Genomic DNA, 17765 nt, shown 5'->3' with positions numbered 1-17765 from the left:
ATCGCCAACGGAGAGACCACAGAACACAGGCAGAGAAAGAGAGAGAAAGAGAGAGAGAGAGAGAGAGACAGAGACAGAGACAGAGAGAAAGAGAGAGAGAGAGAGAAGAGTGAGAGACAGAGACAGAGAGAAGGAGAGAGAAAGAGAGAGAAAGAGAAAGAGAGCGAGAGAGTGAGAGAGAGAAAGAGAGAGCAAGAGAGAGTGGGAGAGAGACAGAGAGAGCGAAAGAGTGAGAGAGAGACAGAGAGAAAGAGAGAGCGAGAGATGGGGACTGGAGAGATAGCACAGCAGGTAGGGCATTTGCCTTGCACGCGGACGACCCGGGTTTGATTCCCAGCATCCCATATGGTCCCCTGAGCACCGCCAGGGGTAATTCCTGAGTGTAGAGCCAGGAATAACCCCTGTGCATCGCCAGGTGTGACCCAAAAAGAAAAAAAAAAAGAGAGTGAGAGAGAGTGAGAGAGACAGAGACAGAGAGAGACAGAAACAGAGAGAAAAAGAGAAGAATGAGACAGAGACAGAGAAGAGAGAGAGAAAGAAAGAGAGAGCGAGAGAGACAGAGAGAGAGAAAGAGAGAGCGAGAGAGAGTGAGAGAGAGACAGAGAGAGAGAGAAAGAATGAGAGAGAGTCATCTCGGCCTTTCTAAATTTATTTTTGAATACATGGGGTGGGGGGTCCTGGAGAATGGGTTAGTGCGGGGGCTGAGCTCCGCTGGGAGGTGCCTGCTGGTGGGCAGAGGCGGGGCTTGGCCCCAGCACCACAGCCAATAACCTTGCCCCACTACTCCAGCCGAGAAATCAGGAGGGGGGGCAGGGCAGAGGAAGGGCTGAGAGGCCATGCAGAAGTCTGGAAGCACCCTCAAGTTCCGGGGGGCTCCAGGAGCGGCAATGCTGCCAGTCCTCGGCACAGGAGCCTGGCGGGGGGCGGGCAAGGAGTCTGCCCTGCATTCGGCCGAGCCAGCTGGGGTCCCCGACACCCCACAGGGTCCCCCAGCACTGCCAAGAGCAGAGTCAGGAGAAAGCCTTGAGCACTGCCAAGTGGGAGATGGCCCCAACCCCCCTCACATTTTAGGTTTTTTTTTCTTTTTGGGTCACTCCTGGCTCTGCACTCAGGAATTACCCCTGGTGGTGCTCAGGGGACCATATGGGATGCTGGGAATTGAACTCGGGTTGGCTGTGTGCAAGGCAAATGCCCTCCTTGCTGTGCTATCGCTCCAGCCCCTAAACCCATTTTTATTTTTATTATTACTTTGTCTTTGGGCTGCGCCCAGTAGGCTCAGGGCTCCCTCCCGGCTCTGTGCTCAGGAAGCTGATGTGGCACCAGATGGGCAGGGCGTGTGCCCGGCCCCGCGATGCAGCTCTGGGCCCTGAAAATGTGCTTCAGGAGAGGAAAAGTAGCCATGCTGCCTGCTGCCCAGGGCAGCCTTAGGGGGCAAGGACAGGGACTCATGCACACTCTGAAGAGGACGGGGTCCCCCCCCCGTAACCCCCGACCCTCAACCCTCTTACCTGTCCTGTGGGGCGGGAGCAGGCTCGAGAGAGACCCCCTCACGCCCTGTCAAACCCAGACTCTCACCACGTGACCATCAGTGCTCAAAAATGCTCCCCTTCCCCACGCCCGGCCCCTGGTCACAGAGTCGCTCCCCCCAGCTCAGGCCCAGTCTCGCCCCTGGGTTACCTGGATTCTGTCCAGGACCCCGGTGCTGTCCATGCGGCTGGCGACGTTGACCGTGTTCCCCCAGATGTCGTACTGTGGCTTCTGGGCTCCGATCACACCGGCTATGACCGGCCCGTGGTTGATGCCTGGGACACAGCAGGAGAGGGTCAGCGAGACTCCAGCCAGAAGGTTCTCGAGAGCACGGGTCAGCTTCCGGACCCAGAGCCCAGGCCCAGTCCACAGACTGCTCCACGGGCCCGGGGTTCCCTAAGACGCGGCAGATACCTCCCGCTTGCACACCCCCGGCTGCAGGGCCACTGCTCTCCGGCCAGTGCTCTCCCCGGAGCAGCGTTCGGGTGCCTGTCTGCCCGCCTGTGCCGTCCCTGATTTGTGCTTCTCTGCCACTCGTCACCCGCAGTGCCAGAGATTCAAGAGACAGAGCATCCCTCTGCAATGGGAGAGGCCTCTGGCAAGAGGTGTTTGTTACATTGTTTCCCACAGCTCTGTAGCTACTGCGCGTTTGTTACACTGTTTCCCGCAGCTTTGTAGCTACTGTGGGTTTGGGCTCCTGCACTTCTACTTCCGCGTAGCTTACCTATTTGGTCACTGCTCTGCCGCTGTTGGAATTCAGGGCCCTGCCAACACTCGTTAAGCCAACACAGTGCTCACGATGACAGAATCTGCATCCAGTTTCCCCTCCCTGCTCTAGACCCCTGCCTGTAAACTCCACGACTCCCCCGTCTCCCCCAGACAGCTGCAGGAACCATCCTCCCCTCCTTTCCAGACCCCGGGGGGGGGGGGGATGCGGCGTGAGCAGAGAGCCGTGGACAGGGTGGGGGGGCAGGCTGTGGAGCAGATGGTTGGATCCGGCCGAGGCTCTAGTCTCTCCCTGCCACCCTTGGGTGCCCTGCCCTTCTCGCCTCTCCCTCCCTTTACAGAGACCTTCTGGGCGCTGGACGCGGGCACACATTTTGCTTGTCTTTGCTGGTGGATTTTGGGCCACAGGGGGGCTGTGCTCAGAGATCGAGGTTCAGGGGACCCTAAGCGATCCCGGGGATCAATCCAGGGCTGGCCGCGTGCAAGGCAAATGCCTCACCTCTGTGGCCCCACACACAGTCTGAATGCAGTGCCTGCAGCCAACGGCTGGTTCTGCAGCGGTGGGGCCGGGACACCTTGGGAGAGGAGGGAGGGGCCGTGCGCCCGGTGCCAGGGGGACACAGGAAGCAGACCCTTGGGCTCGTGTTGCAGGGCATTAAGCTTATGCGGCTGAGTACCCGCCACAGGCCCTTCGCCCACACGGTGCCCTCTCGCCTGAAACATCCTGCCTGAGCTACTGAATTCCACAGAGCCTGTGGGTGCCGAGGGCTCCCCGGGCTGCTCCCGCTTCCGGAGGGCTCCAGCATGGGGCGGGCGGCCAGGGAGGCTGCGGGTTGCCCCAAAGGACGGTGAAGAACATCCAGCCCCACAGAGTGTCGCTAGGACTCACATTTGGGGAGAATTAGTTAGAGATTTAAAACTACGCAGCTGGGGAAGGAGAGGCGGGCACTGAGGCTGGTCCTCGGAGCCTCACACTTTGGGGAGGAGCCCCGAGGGTGGGCGAGCTCACGTGATGTCGGAGGGTCCTAGATGCCTCCTGGAAGGCCGCCAGGCCCTGCCGGCTGGGGTGCTGGCTCCCTGGGTCTCGGGAGCGTCTCCTTCTGGGCCGTGGCTCTCCGGGAGACACCAGGACCAGAGAGCATTGGAGACACGCCAGAGCTGCCATGGGCCTGGGTTCATGGCTGCCGTGCCCACCCTGCAGGCCTGGTGCCTGTTATCGTAGGGCATCACCCTCGACTAACTGCAGTTTTCCCAGTGACCCCCCCCCCCCCCGCTACATGGACACGAGCTGACATCTGGCATCTGGTGAGTTTCTGCCACCAAGAGCCCCTGGCCTCCCCTCGCCCTGAGCCCCTTGGAGCCGCAGTTCCTTATCCCAAGGGCTCCGTTGTCAGGGGGTTGTCAGGGGGCGGAGTGTGGCAAAGGCCGACAGATAGATCAGAGACAGGGGTCTTCCCTGCACTTCCTCCTGGCGCTGAGACCCCCTTCTGTCTGCAGGGGCAGCGGGCACTGATGAGTAAGGCATTTCTGCGGGCTCCTGAGACAGGACCCCGCTGTGGACTGCTGCCCCTTACAGGGTCTGGCAGGGCTTCACGCTTGCAATTCAGCTGGCCCGGCTTCATGGGTACATGCATGTCCGCAACAGGCATGATGATCACGCTTTACAGAAGGGAGGGGCAGGAGACAGTCCCGGCCCTGGGCCCCCCAAACCGTCCCAGGGACACAAGAGCGGGAAAAGTTGTTGCTTTGGGAGAACTCGACAAAAATCCATCCCTCACCACCCCCCTACAGACACGTCTGTGTGTGTCAGGGGTCCGAGAGCTTGGGGAGAGACAGGACCTCCGCCCCGTGTCCCAGCATGCCTCTGGCTGCTGCTCGCGCCTGTGTGGTCAGTCCTGGGGTGCAGGTATTAAAGATCAGTGCCTGCTGGCCCCGTGGCTGTATCCGGTCAGTGTCCTGGCTTTGTGGTTCCCACCCGCCACCGGCTCCTCACCTCGACATGAAGGAAAGGGTGAGAGGAGCCGGTTCTGCCCACTCTGGGTGGCACAGCACGCCTCCCATTTCTGCCCACTGCCACTGGGGGGCGCCAGGCTCCGCCTGCAGAGGATCTGGGCAAAGGCCCGCTCCGAAGCCAGAAGGAGCCCGGCCGGGGCCAGGATGGAAGGAAAGACCATGGGCATGGCCGGGACAGTGAGCTGGCTGGGCACGTGGGCTATGCATTGTTCACCCCATTGTTCTGGGCCAGGTGTGTCATGCCACAGGAGGTGGGTTTTAGGGTTGGCTTTGGGGCCACACCCAGTGGTGCTCGGGGCTTACTCCCAGCTCTGTGCTCCGGATCGCTCCTGGCAGGTTCTGGGGACTATCTGGGGTGCCGGGAGTGAACCTGAATCTGTCACGTGCTGGCCGCGTGCAAGGCCAACGCCTTCCCCTTGCTGCTCTCTCTCCAGCCGCACCCCGCCAGGGTGTTTGCCAGGATGGAGCTTTGGGGACCCCACTGCCAGGCCACCCAAACAGAAACAGAGGCCCCCCGGGGGCCCTGCAGACCTGAGGGGGTCAGCTCTGCCTACAGCAGCACCCTGGCCAGTACTCAGGTGGGGACCTGTCCTGACAGTGGTTCTGGGTGCCAATCGTTGGCCCCGTGGGCAGAGAAGCCTCTTGGCACAGGAGAGGAACAGATTTGGGGGCTTTTAAATTCAGCACCTACGCCCGGCCAAGAAAGCAATGCGCCGAGAATAGATGGGCTTAGTGAGGGCTGGAATCTGCATGCAAGAGCCGTAAGGAGCCTTTCCGGAGGAATTTGCTGAGGACGCCTTGCATGCGGACTCGCTTTCAGAAGTGGCAAAATGAGTTGCCAAGAAGCTGCTCCTAGAGAAATCCGAGCCGGCTGCCGGCAGCTGTGCAGAGCTGTGCAAACATGCAAGCCAGCTCGGGGCGCACAGGAAGCTAGCCTGGGGCGCACAGAGAGCTAGTCCGGGGCGCACCGGCCTCGTGCCGCGGGTGCCAAGGCCAAGGCCTTGAGAGGAAAGGGGGAGGAGCGTATCAGAAGCAGCTTCCCTCCTCCTCACTCCTCTCCCGTTTCCCTTCCCTTCGGCAGCTGCTTCGTTGCAGGGCCAAGGGTCCAACACGGCCCCTCACGGGCAGAGCCCCTCTCTCTCTGCCCTTTCCAAAACCCCTGCCTTTACTCGCAGCTTCTCAGCATCCGCCTGGCAAGCCACCGCTCAGGGCCCTATGGCAGGTCTTGGATAGTCCGTCCTGCTGTGGCCTGTGGTTGTAACTCTAACAGGAACTCGATTCCATTTATTTATTTATTTGTGGCTTTTTGGGTCACACCTGACGTTGCACAGGGGTCACTCCTGGCTCTGCACTCAGGAATTACCCCTGGTGGTGCTCGGGGGACCCTATGGGATGCTAGGAATCGAACCCAGGCCGGCTGCGTGCAAGGCAAACGCCCTCTCCGCTGTGCTATGGCTCCAGCCCCTCCGTGGGTTTTATTTTTAAAAAGATTTTCCCCGTCTCTCTGACTTGATGCATCTCAGAGCCTGCGACGGGACCATAAGCCGAGGGAGTTGCTTCCGGCCGCTGGTGTAACTGCATTGGTCAGGCCGGATTGAGGCCGAGTGCCTGTCCCTGTCCCGGGGAAGCGGGCGGGAGGGCAGGGTAGGGCTGGGGCGCTGAGAGCCACCTCACGGGCGGGCGATCACTGCCCGGATGCGTGCAGTTGGCTCCACCCGAGCCAGCCAAAGGAGTGCTCTGCCCGGCTCTCCCTCCTCCCAGCCTTCGCCCAGACCCTCCCCAGCGCATACGGGCCCTCTCACCCGCCCGCCCGCTCTCAGCATACCTGCAGGCAGCTCTGTCAGCCCGCGGGGGGCTGCTCCCCACCCCACCCACCCACCCCGCCGCACCTACCCACGCGCAGCTTGAAGTCGTTGAAGGAGTGCTTGTTGATGGCATCCAGCTTGGCCACCAGGGCGAAGGCGAACTCCACCATGGTGCCAATGTGCATGTACTGCCGCTCGGGCTCCTGCAGGGAGACGCAGGGGGCGGTGAGTGGGCAGGCGGGCGGGCGGGCAGCCGGGGTGGCCAGAGCCAGACGCGAGCAGGGGAAGGTTACACGATGGGAGGAGGAGGGTCCTGGTGTCTGTCTGAAGACAGACAGAGGGAGGAGGCTCCAGGGAAAGGGTAGCACGCTCGGTCTAGATTTGAATGAAGGGGTAAAAGGCCAAAGGACACCGGAGGAGGGAGACAGCTGCAGGGGTCACACACAGTCACTTCCGGGTCACTTCCAGCAATGCCAACCGCAGATGCGGCAGAGGGTCACGACCCACGAGAAGGAGACGGGGTTTACATCCGGGCAGTCGCAGACCCGGGGACAGAGGGTCCCTCCAGGGCCATGGGATCAACCAACCGATGCGGGGACAGGGCGTGGCCCCGGCCCTGGGAGCTCCTGGGGCTCAGTGAGCACCCGGGGGGACCCCTGCTCACTGGGGAAGGTCCCTGAGGCAGAGCTGGCAGTGGGCATAGGGCTGGTTTGCGGCTTCTCCGTGGGCAGTGTGTTCCCGGCCCAGTTTCTCCTAGAGTTGGGGAGAGCCCCGCCCCCCGCCCCGGGAGACTGGACAGACCCAGGGGTGGGGTGGGAGTGGATGCAGCTGGGACACGGTCTGTGTATCCACTTATGGTCGGTTTCCATGCCACCGGCCACGTGACTCTGGGGACCTCAGGATGCTCTCCCTGCCTCAGCACAGTGCTCAGGGGTCCTGGGGCCCAGCCAGGAGGGCCCTTGGTTCCACGTGTGGACTGGGCTGTGGCGGGGGGGGCGTCTCTTGGCCGTAACGAGGGGCAGTACTGGGGCGCAGCACGCAGACCCTCACGCCCAGGCCCTCCTGTAGCAAGGCTTGCGGGCTGACCCCGAGCCCGCTGGGGGCCGCACCCAAGAAGCTGCGGGGAGGACGGGCCTGGGCTCGGGGCTGCTGCTCCGAGTCCTCCCCTGCCTGGACACGGCGACTCGGCTCAGAGGCTGGTGTCTGGGGCCCTCAGGGCATCCCTTTCCTGGGAGTTCCCAGGTGCTGGTGTTGGCAGGAAGTGCCCAGGAGCGACTCTCAGAATGACCCCCGGTGCCCGCCCGTGTCCCCGGCTCAGGGGTCCCCTCCTGGGTGGTCCCATCTCTCAAGGGGGCAATGGGGTCACTGGCAGCAGCCTCAGGAGTGGAACTCGGTCCCAGAGGGACCACAGACCCCAACCCCTCTGTCCTGAGGGGTGCTGGGGCCCCGGGGGAGGAGGTGGGCCCCACCAGGGTCAAACTCCTGCACCTCCCGGCCCTGAACAGTGAGAACGGGAGGCTGGTGGCGGGGACCCCACAGCCAGCTGGGCACCGGCTTCCAGCCCGGCACCACATGGTGGCGAGCACTGCCCGGAGCCGGATAGAGCCCGAGCACTGAGGGGTGTGGCACACGATGTCACAGGCTGTGGGCTGGTGGCCAGAGACACTCGAGGGGTCCCAGCCGCTCCCTGGGCCCCCCGGCTTGGGGGCTGGCGTCTGCACAAGGCCCTTCCAGACCAGCGGACCTGGCCCGACGGCCACTCCTCAGAGCCCCTCGGACACCGCCCTCGAGGGAGACGGGAAGTGCCCTCACCCCGGGCAGCTCGGCCAACCCGGAGGGCCAGCTCCGTTGGGGGCTGCAGCTTGCCCCGAGGGGGACGACCCTGTGCCCAGCTCGCGTCTTTCCAGAACACGCGCCCCGCTTGCTTCTGCCTCTTGGCTGGCTTGTCCCCCTCGGGAGACGCCCGCGTTCCCTCTCGGCCCCTCGCCGTGCTTCTCCTCTCTCCCGCCCTCGTAGCTTTCTAATTATGTTTTGTTCAATAACAAGATCTCGCTTCAGTAAAACAAAAACAACCTCTGCCGGTGCTCGACGAGCACTGCAGGATCCAGCCCCGCCCGGAGCCCGGCGTGGGGGAGGCGGGCACTCAGGGAGGGTTGCTGTGCAGTGCTCCACTCCGGCCGGCCGGGGCGAGGCCCGGGGGTCCTGTGGAGAGGGGTCTGCCGCGGGAGGTGGGGGCAGAGGGGCAGAGCAACGTGGGTGGGACGCAGAGGCGAACCCCGCCCGAGCGAGCTGGGACACACACGGCCGCCTCAGGCGCCGCCCGGCCTGCCGGGGCCTGTGTGGACACAGCAGGGAAGCGCCTCTCCTCACACCGTGGAAGCAACACGCCGTCACGCCCCAAAAAGCGAGCGGCCACTGTCCCAATGCCTCCGGGCCAGAATGAGCAGAGTGCTCGGGGCCTTGGGGCGGTGGGTGGGGGGGATCTTCCGGACCCCTCGGACATCTCTGCCCCTCCTGTCCCCTGCTCTGTGGCGGCCCCCCATCTCCCCTGCGCGTGCCGGCGACGCATGTCCTGCCCCGGGAAACGGGCCGTGGCGGCAGGAGCAGGACCCGAGCCCGGTTCGGGCAGCCCCGAGCAGCAGCGCCCTGTGGTGTGAGCCTGCTGAGCTGCCACTAACTCCGGAAGGGCACGGCTGTCCTCGCCAAGCTGAGCCGGGACGGGGCTTGGTCTGGCCTCGCCCGGCAGGAGTTCCGGGTCTGTGTGCAGACTCAGTGGGGCCGTGACCTGCGATTCTGGCCCCTCGCAGGCCAGGTGTGGCCCGCCTGCTTGAGCCGTCCTCTGCTTGGCCCAGACGTCACGATGAGGATTTGTAAGTGCCAGAGATAAGGAGTCACGCATTAGGGAGGGACGGGCTCCCTCGCTGAGCTTCAGGAGGAGACGGCTCCGGGGAGGCGATAGGGGGTGGTGAGGAGTGTGGCCACGGAGGGGAGAAGCATGCCACAGAGCTTTAGCTCTCTGCCCCACCCACAACAACCGTCACCAGAAACGGCAGATGCCCCACCGACCTCCAGGAGAGGCTGGGAGACGCCTCCCCAGGGAGACGTGCCTCTCCCTATTTGAAGGTTTTTTTTTTTCTTTTTTTCTTTTTGGGTCTCACCTGGCGATGCACAGGGGTTAGTCCTGGCTTTGCATTCAGGAGTTACTCCTGGCAGTGCTCAGGGACCATATGGGATGCTGGGGATCGAACCCGGGTTGGCCGCATACAAGGCAAACGCCCTCCCGGCTGTGCTATCGCTCCAGCCCCACGCGCCTCTCCCTAGAGAAGTCGGCCACTGAAAAGCGACAGTCCCTGGTGCTCAGCTGAGCTCTGAGCACTGGGACACAGGGGTGGGGGTGCGGGGGCTCGGCAGAGGGCCAGCTCCGGGGGCAGAGCCCGGGACAGCCACCGGCTTTGCTCAGGGGCGGGCAGGGAGGGTGTCGGGGTCGGAAAGGCGCCAGTGCCGAGTGTCACCCTGCCTTTCCTGGCCACCGCGCCCGCCTCCTAATAGCCACCAGTCGGCTGACACAGTGCAACCAACCATTTGCTCATGTTGTCCTCAAGCTTAAAATTAGAAGCCATTGTTTGGTTCAGAAAATACAAACGCAGCACAATAAAGGCAGGCCGCGGAGCCTCGCTCCGCCGAGGCGTGGGAAGCCTCCTCAGTGCTCATTTTCCCCGTGGCCAGCTGCTCCCGGTGGCAGGCAAGTGCCGGGGTAATTGCAGAGAGCAGCGACGTTCCAGAAGGCGGTTCTCCAGCTACCTGCGCCCGCTTTTATTCGGAATTAAGGAGAGCACATTATAGCCTTGGAAAAACTCCCTCTACTTTACAAAACAAAAGTCTTTTGTTGGCAAACTAAATATTCCCTTAATGTGAGATAGAAAAAAAAAATTTTTTTTTGTTTGAAACAAGTATTAAGCTCATTTTAGATAGGTTACACGTGTCAAAAATTACATTCATTTCGTATAAAAAACAATATCCACATTCATAATTATTGAGCACGTTCTCCACCCCCTCGATCAAATGGAATGTGCTTTCCTTTAACAGGTTTCTGCTTCCAGATACCTTCAGGAGAGCCTTCTCAAGAACTGAACCAAACGCTCTAATTAAAAATCACTCACTGGGGCTGGAGCGATAGCACAGCGGGGAGGGCGTTTGCCTTGTATGCGGCAGACCCGAGTTCGATTCCCAGCATCCCATATGGTCCCCTGAGCACCGCCAGGGGTAATTCCTGAGTGAAGAGCCAGGAGTAACCCCTGTGCATCGCTGGGTGTGACCCAAAAAGCAAAAAAAAAAAAAATTGCTCACATTGAGTAAAAAGTTCTTGCACGGCTCTGACGTCACATTTCATACATGTCCCCCATCTCCGAGCGCTATTCGACTGCAGGTATCAGTCTGCAGAGGCAGAGCGGGGACACCAACCGTGGCTGTATCATTACTGCCGTCCCGGGAGGCCGGCCTGCCACCTCAGCATGCCTCCCAGCAGCCCGGGGACAAGCACCCGCCTTCCCATGCAGAACTCCAGCGCAGAACGCTGAGCTACGTGACAAGCACGGAGCGTGGCCGAGACCCCCATCCTGCTGTCCCCTCCAGAGCCAGTCAGCTCTGGACCAGGAGGCAGCTGGGAAACAGCCCAGGGCCGCCAAGGAAACGCGCCTTGAGGAACAGGAAGGAGTGGGCTGGGAGAGGCGTGGCAGGGAGTGGCAGTGAGTGAGCGGCACTGAGCACTAGGGCCAAGAGAAAGCAAAGGGGCCCAGAGCACCAAGCCTGGGTCGGGACCACACGGAGTCCAGGGGCTGCGGGTTCAGGCCCACATGCCTGACACCCCATTTGCACAGCGCTGAGGGCACTGGCGTCAGCAGTGTCTCGGCCCCAGACAGGCGCAACTCGGGGTTCTCCTCCGGCCCCTGGCCCGAAGGCCCACGTGTGTCTGCTCTGCCATGTCCGTGGCACCTGAGCTCCCGAGTGCAAAAACCAGCGCAGGGGCGCGGGGGGGGGGGGGTGCAGGCTGGGCGCAGGGGGAGCAGGAGAAGGTGAAGCCTCGCCTCTCTCTGCCCTTCCTGGTCTTTGCACGACCGGGCAAGCTGCCACACTGCCGTGCCTCAGTTTCTCCATCAGTTGGGTGGAATGGAGGCGGGCGGGATGTCTTCTATGCCGGTGAGGAGGAGGTGCTGGCTGCGTGTTGCACAGTGGGGGTGGGGCGGGCGTGATTACAACAGCACAGGGGGGAGCACTGGGCAGGCAGCCAGCGAGCAAGGCCCCCTGATGGGTGGGGCGGGGACGCCACAGGACACGAGGGACCCGCTGGGGCCTGGGGTCGAACAAACATGCCTCCACCTTCCACGGAAGCTGTGATGCTGTGCGGCCTTGCCGGCGTAAGGCTGGGGCTGGACTCGGGGTGGGAGGCAGGGGCTGTGGGCGGGGAGGGGCCGGAAGCCCAGCACGGCCAGGGAGGGAGCCCAGACAGGCTCTCGCCGGGGAGGCGGGGCATCTGCCCTGTGTCGGAGTAAGCCGGGACTCAGGCTCCAGCCCCACGCTCCTGTGCACAGCAGGTTAGGGCCACCCCCAGAAGGCACGGGAGCCCCCGTGGGCTTCTGATGCAGGTGGTGGGTTTGCTCCACTGGGAGGGGGGGTCTGGGTAGGACTGGGTGGATCTGCAGGGGAGCGGGGTGCCTGCCTGAGGGGGAGGGGGAGGGAGGGGCAGGGGAGGGGAGGAGGGGGAGGGCAGGGGAGGGGAGGAGGGGGAGGGCGGGGGAGGAGAGGAAGGGGAGGGGCGGGGGAAGGGAAGAAGGGGGAGGGGCGGGGGAGGAGAGGAAGGGGAGGGGCGGGGGAGGGGAGGAGTGGGGAGGGGCGGGGAGGGGAGGAAGGGGGAGGGGCAGGGGAGGAGAGGAAGGGGGCTGGGACGGAAAGGTGTGGGGGACAGAGGGGCAGCTCTGGGGCGAGGTGGGCGGGAAGAGCATCCTTAGAGCTGGTGTCCCTGGGACTCGGGGCCCACGGGCAGGCAGTGGCTGCGGCTGGGCAGAGGCCGAATGCTCGCGGGCCTGGGCCCCTCTGGGAGAGGGCGGAGAAGCCAGGAGGTGTCCCCAGAGGGAGCGCGGGCAGGCGGGCGGGCGGGTACCTGGGCGTGCTCCTGGCTGGGCACGGCGCTCAGCCCTGTCGCCGCCATGTAGGTGCTGCCGATGGTCTTGATCTTCTCGACGCCGCTGAACTTGGGCTTGGACAGCAGCTGGAAGCAAGGACAGCGGCCGTCACTGGGGGGGGGGGGGCGCAGACACACCTTACGGAGCCACAGGGGCAGGGCACAGGCACCGCCCGCCCGGGCCCCTTTATCCTGCAGCCACAGGCTGAGCCTGACCTGACCCCAGGAGTGCAGGACGGTGGCCAACTGAGCAGGTGAGGAGGAAGGAAGAACAATCTAGAACAATCCCTCCCCACCCCTCCCTGCTGTTTCTCTGCCCTTTTCCCCTCCCAGTTCCGTCTCACCCAGACCCTCCCACCAGCTATGACGGGCCCTGGCTGGGACCATGGGAGCATGGGTGCAGAGAGCCCCGGAGGTTCTGGAAGGTTCTGGAAGGTTCTGTCCCCACCCGGGAGGTCAGCGTGTGTACAACGGCACACGCTAAGCACAGAGAGCCTCTTCCGAACCGTGGCTCCTGCTTTTGGAGCGAATTCTTTCAAGATTTGTGGAAAACAGCTTACGGAGCAAACCCTTGGCTACGGTGCCTCAGAGCCGGGTGGAGCTGAGAGAGGGGCTGTCCCCCAGCCACCACGGGCAGCCGCTTCTCACTGCAGGTGCACACCATGGGGACACCGCGCAGCTATGGCCATGACGGTGCTCTTGACTAGTAGTTAAGCATCATGGCCCTTGGCACGGCGCATGTCCATGCCAGGGTAGCTCACAGCTTGCCCTGGGTCCATCTGTCCCTTTGTCGGGACCCTGCTCTCGGAGTGCCAGGAACCAAGGGCAACGGAGGCTTCAGTCAAGTAAATATGGATGCCCAAGAGTAAGTATTATTTTGGAGTCAATTAACTCCCGTGTCACACAGCACAGCATCGACTGTCTTCCCGTGTCTATCCAAAAAGAACGTTGCTCAATAAGTCACGCAAGTGGCATAAAGGAAAGAGAAAAGCAATTTGGGATCATTAGTGCCTGATGGGACTGGGTGGGCCTCAGGGCACTGTTCTGGGAGTGGCTCAATAAGCCTCAGCTCCTGGCGGGAGCAGCAGGGACACCCCAGTGTGACCCAGCACAGCCAGGACACAGCCAGGGTGTCATGCGGGCAAGGGCGCCCCTCAGGGGGTCACCTTCACATCAGCACGTGGCGGGGCCTCTGTGTCCCCCGGTCACAGAGGGCCTGGGCTCACTGTCCCGCCCCCAGTGGACAGGCGTGGGACAGACCCTTAAGGGCGGAGCTCGGCTCTGGAGACAAGGGGACCCAGAGTCCAAGAGTCCTCACAGGGGCCGGACAGGTGACACGGGTGAGGCAGGACGGGGCGCGCAAGGCTGTCGGGTCCCAAGTACCCGCCAACGCCCCGCGTCCGGGCCCGGAGAGTCTTTTCACTCCCACCCCACGGCACGTCTTCCAGGGCTCCACGCCTCAGCCCCCCTTTTCTACCCCCGAGAACCCTATCCAGAACCTTCTATGCCTCTGCTGGCTGTGACTGAGCCTCACCTCTGAAATAGAGGGGCCCCACACCCGGGACCTGGCGCCACCCCAGGGTGAGGAACGATGGTCACTGTTGCCGGGGGAGATGGCATAGCCAAGGCCCAGGAGGGCAGAACCCAGAGGCGGCCGAGGAAGGTCAAAGTTCACCGTGCACAGCAGGATGGAAGGAGGCCGGGGGAAGACACACAGCCAAGGGGATCAGGAATCGGGGGACAGACACTGGGTGTCACCTGTTGTGTCGGGAAATTGATGTAAGTAAGCCAAGGACGCCGGCAACAGCGCAGGGTGAGGGGAACGTGAAGAGGGTCTGCTAGGAAAATGGATCGGAAGGAAAGGAAGTCGGGTACGTGGCAAACACCAGATGTGCCCACTTTAAACCAGGGCATAAGGCACAGCTTTCTCCGTGAAGGTGGAAGGTGGAATACTGGAAAAATGACACCTACCTCAAATTCTAAACATAACGCGGTCCCTCCCAAGAGCTATTCACCTCCCCTGGCTTCTCCAGCAGTAACAGCCACCCCCACGCACTTGGTATCTTCGAGACCCCGGCCTAGGTCTGCCCCAGTGTGCCAATGATCAAGTATTGCACTGTTACACTGTCGTCCCGTTGCTCATTGATTTGCTTGAGCGGGCACCAGTAACGTCTCCATTGTGAGACGTGTTGTTACTGTTTTTGGCATATCAAATACGCCGCAGGGAGCTTGCCAGGCTCTGCCGTGCGGGCAGGATACTCTTGGTAGCTTGCCAGGCTAACATATTATTTTTCTTTAAAATAATAGGTAAAGGGAAGGTCCCCAAGCATTTCCCTTGTGTTTTAAGCCTTTCTAAGAAATTTAGTAGCACACTGGAGAGAGACTATTTCACCAATCTTGTAGCTGATCCTTGCAGACACACTAGCTCCAAAAATAAAATGCGCGTGTCCCTAGAATCAGGGCCTCCACAGAGCCAAAGGCTTTCGTGCAGAAATACAGGTCACCAAGGTGGCAGTTTAGAGCAGGTCACGCCAGAGACACAGAGGGATCTGGGTGTGTATGTGGGGGGGAGGTTCCACGCTGCGCCTGTCCAGAGGGCTGCTCAGGGCTTGTGGGTGGGGATCCCAGCACCTACGTCGTCAAAGTCGGCGATGATCTCGTTGAGCAGCCGCAGGCACTCCAGCCCCTCCTTGTTCACGTCCGACTCCGTGTAGAATTCTTTGAAGTCGGGGATGGAGGCGAACATGACGCAGACGCAGTCATAGGACTGGTGGTATAAGTCCTGTGGGGAGGGAGTTGTCGCTGAGCCGGGGACCCCGACATCTGTGCAGCCCCACCCGGGAGCTCAGGGCCCCGCTCAGATGTTGGCACCAGCTCTCAGGAGCACCCCTGGGCCCCCGTGAGTGGGGGCTGATAGCAGGGACTGAATTTCGAGTCAGATGCGTGAAGAGCCACCCTGACACGCTGCCCGGAGGACTCCAGCACGCTGCCTCTCTCAGAGAACTGCCCGGTCTCTCCCCGTCATGCATCACCGTGAATGTGCCATGTCCAGCTTACGTCCCCTCTGTGTGCTGGGTCTAGAGACGCTACCTCTTTGGTGTTTCTCTTTTTGATTTTTCAGTCATTGGATGGTGCACCATGGGGGATGCCGAGGACTGAACCCGGGTCGGCCGTGAGCAAGGCAAATGCTGTAGTGCCGCTCCAGCCCTCAACCACCTTACGGTGTTGTTCATTTAATCACTGCATCAAAGAATCAACTTCTTCTCTATTGACTGTAGCACTTAGGCCATTTTCTAGTACATAGAATTTTGCTCATTTAATTATTTCCTTCCTTCTCCTTGTTTATGTCTGGCAAGATATAATGTGTTTATATACACATATGTATGTATATAAACTTATACATGTATGAGTACAAATATGTATTTATAGATATAAACACTTTAGAAAGGACCAAAGAAATAAAAACACACAATGATGGCAAATCCTCATAGCTAGAGAAAAAGTAGACACCTAATTATTATTGCTTCTTATTGATAGATACAAAAACATTTCTAACAACTTTGAAACGTTTCACAGTATAAAGGAATGACATGGAATCAGATCTGAGTTCTGACCTAGAATTGGGGTCAGCTGCTTTCCCAGGGACAGGAAGCACACCCCGTCCACCCCATGCCCTAAAGTGACCGGGGGTCAGGGTCTGTGTATGTGTGTTTATGTGTGTGTGTGTGTGTGCATGTGAATGCGTGTGTGTTGTGTGTGTGCATGTGTGTACATGCACATGCATGTGTGTGTGCATGTGTGCATGCGTGTGTGTGTTGTGTGTGTGTGTGTGTGTGTGTGTGTGAGATTCCTCTGGCGAGGACCACCCTGCCAGCGGAACAGGCTGAAGCCGAGTGCAGGAGCAAAGCCATCCCGAAACACCGAGTCACGTCACTGTCCTTGAAGGGGGTTGGACAAAGTCCCCCAGCCTTGCTGCTGGTAGTGCTGGTAGCAAAACTCTTCAGTTTTAATGAATTTATTTTATTTTTTTCCCCATCTGGAGTCTCTGCTCCCAGTGGAGTGTCGCCGCTTGGCAGGTGCTGCGCTGACTGTGCTGTGTGAGTTTTGGCTGTAAAATCAGCGTCAGCCTAAGGGTCCCTCAGGGAGTCTGGGAGGGTGGGCTGGGTGGGGCGGGGGCTGCAGAGACCCCCTTCTCCCCAGAACCTGGCCCCTCCCCCTGCGCTGCCGTCCCAGCCCTTCCTCCCAGGGAACCCGCACTTCCTGCCCCTCGCACGGAGGGTCCCACCCGCCTGTCCACGCGTGGGCAGGTCCCCGGTCATCAGCGCAGCCCCACGACATGCCTTGGCTTGTCAGGGAAGCGGCCAGCCCTGGTCCGGGGGCCGCGTGGTGCCCCCGCTGTGGGCGGGTGAGGACAGTGACCCCCCAGCAGGGCCAGCAGTGGCCACAGCACTGCCCCATGTGGAATGCTGGCACCACCCCCTGCACTTTACAGAACTGGGCGTGACCGGGGTCAGGGCAGCCCACGGGGTGTGGTGACCTCCCAGGGGGACTCAGTTCCCCAGGAAGCCCAGGCACCCGCCGCGGCAGCCTCTAGGAGCAGCCCGTCCACCTCCCCGGGCGATGACGGGCGTGTTCCGACACTGGCCGGGCCCCGGGGCCCCCTCGCCCCGCCCGCCGGCCCGGCCTGCCCGCCTGACCTCGTTCTTGAGGCTCCGGGCCAGGAAGTGCTCGGCCACGTGTGCGGGCAGCACGTTCTCCAGCAGCACGCGGTTCAGGCTCTCCATGGTCTCGATCTCCTCCCGCTCCTTGCTGAACTTGTTCTTCCACAGGAAGTCCAACCTGCAGTAATATTCATTCTGTTACAAGAGGACACAGAGGGAGAGAGACAGTAGGCATCGTGTCCTGCGGCGAGCGAGGCGTCCACACAGAAAATCAAAGACCACCCCCGGCACTCCCCCCGCCCGACACCCCGCCCCTCGCACCCTCGCGCCCCCCCAGAGCTGCCGTCCCACCTTGAACCGACTTGAAAAATAAACCGACAACAGCAAACACGTCTGGCGGGGGCCCGGGCTCAGCACTGCGCTCCTGAGAGATGGCTTGGATTATTTTTTTTCCCTTTTTGGGTGACCCTCGGGGATGCTCAGGGGTTCCTCCTGGCTCTGTGCTCAGGAACTACTCCTGGCAGTGCTTGGGGGACCCCATGGGATGCTGGGGATTGAATCCAGGTCTCCTGCATGCAAGGCAAACACCCTCCCTGCTGTGCTATAATGGCTTTGGCCCCTGGATTATATGTTTTAAAAAGAGGCATCACAGAATATAAATAGTGAAGGAATGAAAAATAAACAACATATTAGGAGACAGTGCCTTGTTGGAGGATGTGCATTTAAGAGATAATGGTGTTCAGGCACGGTGCTTTGCCTTTAAAATCCGAAAATCCGGTTTCCCCAGCCACAAATTAGGTAATTAAGCATTCATTGAGAAAATATGCATTCTTCGTTCATTAGGGATGGTATTGT

General features: G+C 61.0%; 1 protein-coding gene across 3 annotated transcripts in view; it reads right to left on the bottom strand.

Annotated features, from left to right (window-relative positions):
* The window catches only part of ADCY2 (adenylate cyclase 2), a 318735-nt gene that overhangs the window by 951 nt on the left and 300019 nt on the right, over positions 1–17765 (bottom strand). For 2 of the 3 annotated variants that reach the window (XM_055122120.1, XM_055122115.1), the window contains exons 20-24: positions 16947–17105; positions 14885–15031; positions 12229–12336; positions 6160–6274; positions 1678–1802 (exon numbers count right to left, since the gene is read on the bottom strand). In XM_055122120.1, coding sequence (XP_054978095.1) covers positions 1678–1802; positions 6160–6274; positions 12229–12336; positions 14885–15031; positions 16947–17105 — 654 coding nt within the window. Of the gene's footprint in view, positions 1–1677; positions 1803–6159; positions 6275–12228; positions 12337–14884; positions 15032–16946; positions 17106–17765 lie in introns of those variants that run through there. The other variant, XR_008627337.1, reaches the window with a different exon arrangement.

This window comes from Sorex araneus, chromosome 1 (genome assembly GCF_027595985.1).
Source record: "Sorex araneus isolate mSorAra2 chromosome 1, mSorAra2.pri, whole genome shotgun sequence".
Lineage (NCBI taxonomy): Eukaryota > Metazoa > Chordata > Mammalia > Eulipotyphla > Soricidae > Sorex > Sorex araneus.
This window is presented reverse-complemented; position numbering and strand designations above follow the sequence as displayed.